The sequence below is a fragment of the Mesocricetus auratus genome, unplaced genomic scaffold (genome assembly GCF_017639785.1).
Source record: "Mesocricetus auratus isolate SY011 unplaced genomic scaffold, BCM_Maur_2.0 Super-Scaffold_100010, whole genome shotgun sequence".
Taxonomy (NCBI): domain Eukaryota; kingdom Metazoa; phylum Chordata; class Mammalia; order Rodentia; family Cricetidae; genus Mesocricetus; species Mesocricetus auratus.
Window position 1 is genome coordinate 33,398,864 of NW_024429194.1, and position 8,534 is coordinate 33,407,397.

An 8,534-nucleotide genomic window follows, 5' to 3' on the forward strand; every position below is an offset into this window, starting at 1 on the left:
ACACACAGACATCTTACTAACTGCCAAGGTCTTTACTCTTCCCAGGCCTCTCCCTGTCCATTACATATTGGGGGAGACATGATAAAAGGGGCTGGGGATAGAGTCTACCAAGGCCCCAGACAGAGAATTGGTTCCCAGCCACCCTCCCTGCTGCAGCAGAGCTAACAGGGTCTTTCCTTGGCTTGGCTGCACAAACTTCCTCTCCAGGCTCCATGGAGTGTCCTCCACGTCACTCCTGTTTGTCTCTGCAATCCGGGCTTCTCTGTGCTTCCTTTCCCTGGGTACCCTGGAGATGTGAGGGCCACAGTCCTCAGGTGAGCCTCCCTCCCCAAGCCCAGGACCCTAGCACAGGCTGCAGTTGGACGGCTTCAAGCTACGGCTCTGCGCCTGGAGCAAGGAGAGGAGAAGGAGGAGACAGTGTAACGTCTAGACAGGAGAGGGCAGGCCCCATGTCAGGGCTCAGCATGAGCTGGAGTCACTGGAGGGAAGCAAAGAGACAATCAACCACGCCAATACTCTCCACAACTGGGAGGGAGCAACCCTAACTTCTCACCCTCCAACACAGGACCCGTTCTACCCAGTCCTCACACCTGCTGCTGTTGGTACTCTGCCTCGCTGGCTGACAGTGCCTGTGCCAACGCCAAGTCTTCTTCCTCCTGAGAACTGAGAAGGGGAGAGCTTAAGTTTCTGACTGTAATATATAAAATCCCAGGATTGGATCCGGTCAGCATCATGGTGCCGAGTACCTCTTGAGTGTGACCTCAATCTTTACTGTAACCAACAGGGTGGATATTATCATATGTTGCCATTGCCACAGAGAAAATCAAAGCCTTTGGGGATATTTCATCTAATCTGGAAACCAAGTTTTTAGCTATTGTAGTGGGTTGGAGTGGTCCCACCTCCATCCTTCCAAACAGATCTTGCCCTCATTCAGAGTAGGTACCTTGGGACCTGGGGTTTAGCCTCTGCAAGAGATAGTTCTAGGGCGCGTTGCAAAGCCTCATCCTCACTCTGCAAAGGGAGAAAAAAAAAAAAAAAGACCAGTTTCCTCGGACTTCACTCTATGTAGAAGTACTTCTGTATATCCATACTTTCCCTAACTCACCAAGCCATTCTGCAAAGCAATCACTGGAGGGGATGTCCGGGTTGGAAACTGGGATGTGGCTCTACAGCAGACATCAAACAGGCTGTGGTTAGAGATGTGAAGGGGCTTAACGGGGGAGAGAAGGAACGGGCAGACTTACCTGCTGGGAGAGGAAGCAGAAGGCAAGGTCCGACTTGGACTGGGGACAGTGCTTGTAGAAGCTTGTGCTCTGGAGATAGCAGCTAGCCTGTAGGGAAGAAAGGCATTCTAACATACCTCTCAGGGTGTGCTTTGGAAGTCAAGAGGGTAGTTGCTCTAAGCACTCTGCAAAACCATAAACTTTGAGGAGGAGTTAAATTGGGCCCAATTTTGTATATAGTCTGTAATTTCAGCTACCTGGGAGGTCCAGACAGGAAAATTGAAAACTCTATAGGGCCAAGTGAGTTCACTGACAGCCTGGGCAAAGTGAACTCTTATCTCAAAGGCATAAAAAGAGACTGAAGTAATATATGTAATCTCAGAACCTGAGGTCTGCAGCCCTAGGCTCAATTCAGAAACAAAAGGGCAGGGGGAAGCATAAAGAAAGACTCCTTTGGTCAAGGCAGGCATGGCCGAAGCAAAGCAAGTAGAATACTTGGTGGCAATTACCCTGCCCGGCTGGTCAGATGACCCTCCCCAGAGCAATCATGGTCCAGTGGGTGACGGTGCTTGATGCAGAAGTTTCGGCCACATTGGTCACAGGTCAGTTTCATCATCTCCCTCTGCCGGCAGCCAGAACGCTCACACTTATTGGTGAAAATCTGAGATGAAGCAGGGTTTGTTATTTATGAAACTCCTACCTCCTCCTCTAGCCCCATGGAGCTAGCCTTTTCGGGTGGCAGACATCGGTATTTGAAGCTGGGTTGTCCATCACTAGCCCAGGCATTATTTATTTACCTTGCGTTTTTGCTGCGCAGGATCTGAGCGACAGTCTCTGTCAATGTGCTCTCCCACAGCCCGGTCAGGAGGCTCCCCTCTGGCCACCGGCACAGGCACATTACAGAGGGGGCACACAGGTACCTGGATATCCTATAATCAAGGGGCAGGAGTCAGTCTGAGAAACAACCAAACTCTTAAAGAACCTGGATATACACTCACAAATACACTAGAAAACAAAGTTTCCCAGTACCAAGGCTTAGAAACACAATAACTAAGAGTGGGAAATACATCTGCTCCCGCTCTCCTCTCCTTACAACCACCCCCTTTCACCCTCACGATCGCCCCCTCACCTTTTGGTAAGCTGATCCACAGTGATGCTGGGCGTAGGCCACATGGTCTGCGCAGAAAATGCCGGAGCACGCATCGCACTTGAGTGGCAAAAAGTCTACAGAGAATGGGTCGGATTGCAGGTTCAAAGGGAAACTAACCTGGTTGTCCTTTTCCTCTTGCTAAAGGAAAAACTCCGCCCTCTTTGCCGCACATTGCAACCCTTCCACTGGTCACGATGTCTTTGGCCACGCCCCTAGCCTCCGCCCCCAACTTCGAGCCCCGCCCTCCTGGCATTGCCAGCTCCAGTGCCCACCCTCCCGCCCCACCTGCAGTCCCCAGCCCCAGTCGTCCGGCCCCGCCCCCCCGCGCGCTCCGCCCCTCACCCAAGCGCTGACAGCTCGGCTCTGAACAGTGAGCTCCGAGGTCCGGAAACTCCATCGCCGGACCGTGCGGGGCCTGCTGCAGGAAAGAAGCGAGCGCTGAGCGTGCCGAGGACTCCCGCTCCGGGTCGGGTCCGCAACCCAGCAACTCTGGGGGGCTCCCCGCCCCGCCCCTTCCTCTCCCCCGCCCAGCACAGGTTACCGAAGCCTGGGCGCCTGCCGGCCCGCGGTCCCTACTCCTCCTCCCGCTGGCGCGCGCACACTGACGTCATCACGTTGGGCAGGCCCGTTCCGGGCAGCAGTGAGATGCAGGCGGAGAATCCCAGAAGAGTTGAGCCACGCCTGGGGCTTGGCGTCCCTGGAGCCTATGCAGTTTGGAGAAGAGTTTTTTTTCGAAAGCCTCAGGGATGAGCAAAATGATCAGTGAAGGCGAAGGATGGGCGTATCGGTGGACAAGGGTTGTTTGGAGGCAGTTCTGTCTTTGGTCTGCTTCTCACGGCGTTCCTTTTCTCTGACTCAAGCCCAACGCCGCCTCTTTTCTTTTAGAAGTGACAGCTATTGTGTGTGGGGCAGATTCCTTTCCAGGTTTTAGGTTTGATGTCCATCCTTTAAGATCTCCCTGGCCCTTTTCAGTTTGACCTAGGCACACCTGCTATGTCATCTCCTTCCTTCCATTCCAGTTCATTGAAATCAGCTGTTCACCAGCCTGGCGTGGTGACTCACGCCTTTAATCCCAATACTTGGGAGGCAGATGCAGGTGGATCTCTAAGTTTGACGCCACAGCTTCGGAGAGCTGCCCTCTGACTTACACACAGAAAGAGGGAGAGAGACAGAGAGAGGAAAATATAATGAAGAGGCAGGGACCAGGTCTACCTTGTTTTGTGTTGAATACCAGCACCTAACTACCTAGAAAGTGGTGGTGTCAGATGTCCTGTGAAGCCTAATCACCTACAAAGCTAGTTTAGATTCCTGGGTCCAATAACTTCTAGTTCAGTGGGAAGATCCTGAAGGAGTGTTAATACACATTTCTCATACATCTCATTTTGGAAAAGCACTAGCCTGGTATATTCTCTGTCTCTGGCATGTTTCTTGGATGAAGTGTGGAAGTCATTAGACTACTGTCCTTTAGGAACCACAGACTAAGACCTTCCTGGTCCAGCACACTAGCTTCCCACATGCTTCTTCCATGGCTCCTCCTACTTGGCATTGGTGGTCAGTCTATCTTCGCATAGGTGTAGCCATGGAAACAAGCAAACAGGTGAACCCTCCCCTCATCTTCCAACTTTGGCTTTTACTGTGGCCACTTCTTGGACCTTCACAACTCTAAGGCCAGTAGAAATTAAAACCACCTTTCCTGGTTACCTCAGGTAGAAGCCCCGCACCCAATCACCTTGACTTGGGTCATCTTCTAACTTATATGCCTGCCACACCTATATGCTTGCTGATGGAGCTTCAGAGGCCTTACAAAATGCCCTGAGACAGAAATACTGGGGCTAGGCTCGACACTAAGGCTCACAGGAACTGTCTGTTGCGAGGAAAGCTGAAGTTAGAAATGGGCTGGGCAGGTGTGGCTCAGGGCATCTGGAGTATCTACTATATATGGTCAATCAGATTCTTTCCTTGTTTAGAATCAAGGCCAAGAGAATCAGCATTCATAATAAATTTGTTCTGTAACATATAATCTATGGTATGACTATTTGCTGTGTTGCCATACTGAAATGCTCTGACAGAACACAGCTCCATAGAAAGACACGAATCTTGCAGCTTGTACCAAGGATTTAAGTCATTACCCGACTCTTTTGTCTTTGTCTCTTCCTTGCATCTCCAGCCCCAGCAAAACTATAGCTCACTGCTACTACTTTATTTTCACCTGTGTGTGTGTGTGTGTGTGTGTGTGTGTGTGTTACATATGTATGAGTCTGAAAGTACACATGCCTCATGGAAACCAGAACACGATGTCAGATGTCATCTTCTATTGCTGTCTGCCTGTTGCCTTGAGACAGGGTCTCACTGAACTGGAAGCTCACCTTTTCAGTTAGGCAGACTGGCTGGCCAACACACTCAGGATCCGTGTGTCTCTGTCCTCTTCCCATGCTGTGGTTATAGGCACTTGTAGAAGGAGGTGGACGGGAGGAAGCACTGCAAACCCAAACCGTAGAGGTCAGAGGACAAATGGGAGTCATTCTCTCCTCCCACCGCATGGATCCTTGGAATGAAATGTGAGTGTTCAGGTTAGATGCCCTTACCCACTGAGGCATTTCAATGCACCCCACTCACCACACCCCTGCTTTTCTCTCCAGGTTTTTTCTTGTCTTTATATTTGTATGTGTGGGTGTATTCCATGAGTGTGCAGGTGCCTTTGGAGGCCAGAAGAATTTGTTAAGAGTTATAGGTGGTTGGGAGTCACTCAGCTTGGATGCTGGGAACAGAATTCTGGGCCCTTTGGAAGATCAGCTAGCCCTTGTAACTACTGAATCGTTTCTGCATCTTCAACTCTTCAGTTTTGTTTAAGACAGGATCTCACAGGATAGCCCAGGCTTTCTGAGATTCTCCTGCCTCAGCCTCCTTCACACAGGGAGTGTGAGCCACCACATGTTTTTCGATACCTTTTGTTTTGTAAGGATACTTTCCTTTACAATGACTACAGATATTAGTTTGAACAGTTGTTTAAGGCTTTGTCAAAAGTCTCTGGTGGTAACAAAGTAAAGATGCAAACAAGCTAGGGAGGAGGCTCTATTCAAATGTACATCTAAGAGCCCTCTAACAAGGACATTCAGCTTTGGCATAAACCTACTAAAGAGCTCACATTTGCAAATTTCAGGACTTCTCCATCTGTGAAATTCAGCATCAGTTCTGTTAAACTAAAACTTGACATTTCTTTTTTTTATTTATTATGTATATAGTGTTCTGTCTACATATATGCCTGCAGGCCAAATGAGGAAACCAGATCTCATTACAGATGGTTGTGAGCCACCATGTGGTGGGAATTGAACTCAGGACCGCTGAAAGAGCAGGAAGTGCTCTTAACCATTGAGCCATCTCTCCAGCCCAGAAACTTGACATTTCTAATATTTAACTTTTTTCTTTATAGGAGAGCTTTATTTGAAAAAATATATTTAACCATTTTTTATACTTAAAAAACAAAACAAACCATAGTGGTGATGCCTATTATTCCATCACTTAAAATGTTGGGGGGTTACCTATTTTAGACGGGGCTATGGTGTTGAACACCTTTAATCCCAGCATTAGTGACCCAGAAGTGGATCTCTGTGAGTTCAAGGCAGCTTGGTCTACTGAACAAGTTCCAGGACAACCTCCAAAGCTACAGAGAAACTTTGTCTAGAAAAAAAAAGGACCTATTTTAAAATACAAAGCAAAGGGCTCAGTAGTTACAGTGTTTGCTGCCTAAGTGCAAGGACCAGAGTTTGGATTCCCCAGAACTCAAATGAGTCTAGAGGCTCCTCTGTAATTCCAGTCACAGAGATGAGGAATCGTCAGAGCAAGACCAAGACTAGTCATATCACCCAGCTCTGGGATTGATTGAGAGACTCTGCCTCAATGAATAAAATGGAAGAGCAATCGATGGAGATGATTCCTGACATTAGCCTCAAGGTACAAGCAAATGCATGTCCACACCCACAAGCATACATACATAAATATGCACACACACACACACACAAATGGGGAAAGAAAAAATGATAAGGACAAAGTTCAAGCCATTTCATGTAAACAGTACATCTCACTGGCAAGAATTACTTTTCTCTGACTCTCTGTTAATAGATCCTCAGCATGCTAATAAAAAAGTCAAAAACTGAAGCCAGGCAGTGGGGACACATGCTTTTAATCTCAACAATCAGAAAGAATAGGTGGTTGGATCTCAGTGAGTTTGAGACCAGCCTGGTCTACATAGCCAGAGTTCCAGGACAGCCAATGTTACACAGAGAAACCCTGTCTCAAAATAAATAAACAAAAAGACTTAAAACCAGGTGTGATGACACACACCTTTAATCCAAGCACTTGGGAGGCAGAAGCAGATGATCTCTGTGAGTCTGAGGCCAGCCCGGTCTACACACGTTCCAGGACAGACAAGGCTGTTACACAGAGAAATCTTGTCTGGAAAAAAAGATGTAATAGGTGGGAAATGGGCTAAGCTGCTACAACATACCCCAACAGTAGCACAATCAAGAAGTCTAACTTCTTGCTTGCATGGTAATCCTGAACTGGTATGACATTCGGAAGGCCCAGTTCCTCCTAATTTGTTGCTCTACCCTCTCTAAGGTGCTGCCTTAGTCCATGTGTTTCCATGTAAGTCCTTATTTCAGGCAGCAGACTCTGAGAAGAGAAAAGGAAAACATAATTCTTCAGCCATTTGAGGCCTTGACCTTGAGTCAGTTTGTATCATTGCTGGACACTCTGCATTGGCTAGTACTTAGTCACATGGTCATTCTTAGCTCCAGGGGAGATGGAAAATGCAGGTGACCATGTGCCCAGATAAAACTTCAGAAAGAATAGATATTTGTACAACAATTGGTGTCACAAAGGGAACTAAAGGATGACTTTTCCGGTATTGAGAACTTGCTAAACTTGAAGTAAAGAAGCAAATGTTAGGTCATGTAAGCTTTTCTTGGTTTATGAATTTTGATCTGGAGAACAACAGGATTTAGTGTTACTTTGTCAGTCTCCTATTGTGACCTGGCTCTGTTGGTTGTCGGTCCAATATCCACTCCCCCACTCCCTCCCTCCCTCCTTCCTTCCTTCCTTCCTTCCTTCCTTCCTTCCTTCCTTCCTTCCTTCCTCCTTCCCTCCCTCCCTCTCTAAATTTTTTGTGGTGGGGTGGTGCCCTACTTCCCTTCTTAAAGACAAAACCTTAGTCATCATATATGGAACAATTGTATTTTGCTTTTGTTTTTCTGAGTTTTTTGAGACAGGTTTTCTCTGTGTGTAGCCTTGGCTGTCCTGGAACTAGCTCTGTAGGCCAGGCTGGCCTGAATCTAACATCAATCCTCCTTCCTCTACCTTCCGAGTGCTGGGATTAAAGGTGTACACCACCACTACTTGGCTAGAGCCAGTCTTTTTTTTTAAGTTTTTTGGTTTTTACGAGACAGGGTTTCTCTGTTTTGGAGGTTGTCGGTCCAACCTGGCCTCGAACTCACAGAGATCCGCCTGCCTCTGCCTCCTGAGTCCTGGGATTAAAGGCGTGCCGCCACCAACGCCCGGCTAGAGCCAGTCTTAAAGTAGATGTATTTTGTTTTGTTTTGTGCCTTTAATCCCAGCACATGGATACAGAGGCGGGATGATCACTGTGAGTTCTGGGCCAATCTGGTCCAGAGTTCTGGGCCAACCATGGCTACATAATAAGACCCTGTCTCAAAAGGGGTTGGAGGAGGAGTAGGTGTTTTCCTATATCTTTAACCATTACCCATATTAATAAAAATCATGTTTTCTGGGTGGTGGGGGTGCATGCCTTTAATCCTAGCACTCGGGAAGTAGACAGATCTCTGTGAGATTGAGGCCAGCCTGGTCTACAGAGCTAGTTCCAGGACAGCTAGGGCTACACAAAGAAACCATCCCTCAAATATAGATAGATAGATAGATAGATAGATAGATAGATAAAATTAAATAGAAAAAGGGTGTTTTTCCAAGTATTGTGACACACAACTATGATCCCAGCACTCAGGGTTGGAACAATGGGATAACTGGGTTGAAGCCAGTAGGGCTACATAGTGAGACCTATTTAAAAAAGAAAAGACGGGCCTCTAGAGTTCCTGTTAACTTTCAACACATTTTTTTGAGATAGAGTTTCTCTGTATTATTTTGGAGGC

The 8,534-nt window shown here is 47.5% G+C and overlaps 1 protein-coding gene across 3 annotated transcripts; it reads right to left on the bottom strand.

The window, feature by feature from the left end:
* Positions 1-17: 17 nt before the first annotated feature.
* Positions 18-3,064, bottom strand: Zfand2b (zinc finger AN1-type containing 2B). Of its 3 annotated transcripts, none has more exons than XM_040753287.1 (10): positions 2,915-3,064; positions 2,716-2,791; positions 2,353-2,447; positions 2,021-2,152; positions 1,733-1,884; positions 1,245-1,331; positions 1,106-1,166; positions 944-1,011; positions 591-663; positions 18-286 (listed from the first exon to the last, which is right to left on the bottom strand). In XM_040753287.1, the coding sequence occupies exons 2-10, from the start codon at positions 2,768-2,770 to the stop codon at positions 230-232; spliced, it is 780 nt and encodes a 259-aa protein (XP_040609221.1). In that variant the 5' UTR covers positions 2,771-2,791; positions 2,915-3,064; the 3' UTR covers positions 18-229. The 3 variants fall into 3 exon arrangements, with proteins under 3 accessions (XP_040609221.1, XP_040609223.1, XP_040609222.1); XM_040753289.1 differs by having other exon boundaries at positions 18-387; XM_040753288.1 differs by having other exon boundaries at positions 2,716-2,788; positions 2,915-3,035.
* Positions 3,065-8,534: the final 5,470 nt, after the last annotated feature.

Bases quoted from the DNA above. Each gene is read 5' to 3' on its own strand.
- Zfand2b (XM_040753287.1), bottom strand. From the start codon at position 2,770: ATGGAGTTTCCGGACCTCGGAGCTCACTGTTCAGAGCCGAGCTGTCAG. The intron at 2,153-2,352 runs GTGAGGGGGCGA...CCTTGATTATAG, and splicing joins GTGGATCAGCTTACCAAAAG to GATATCCAGGTACCTGTGTG. The intron at 1,885-2,020 runs GTAAATAAATAA...GCTTCATCTCAG, and splicing joins CTGCGCAGCAAAAACGCAAG to ATTTTCACCAATAAGTGTGA.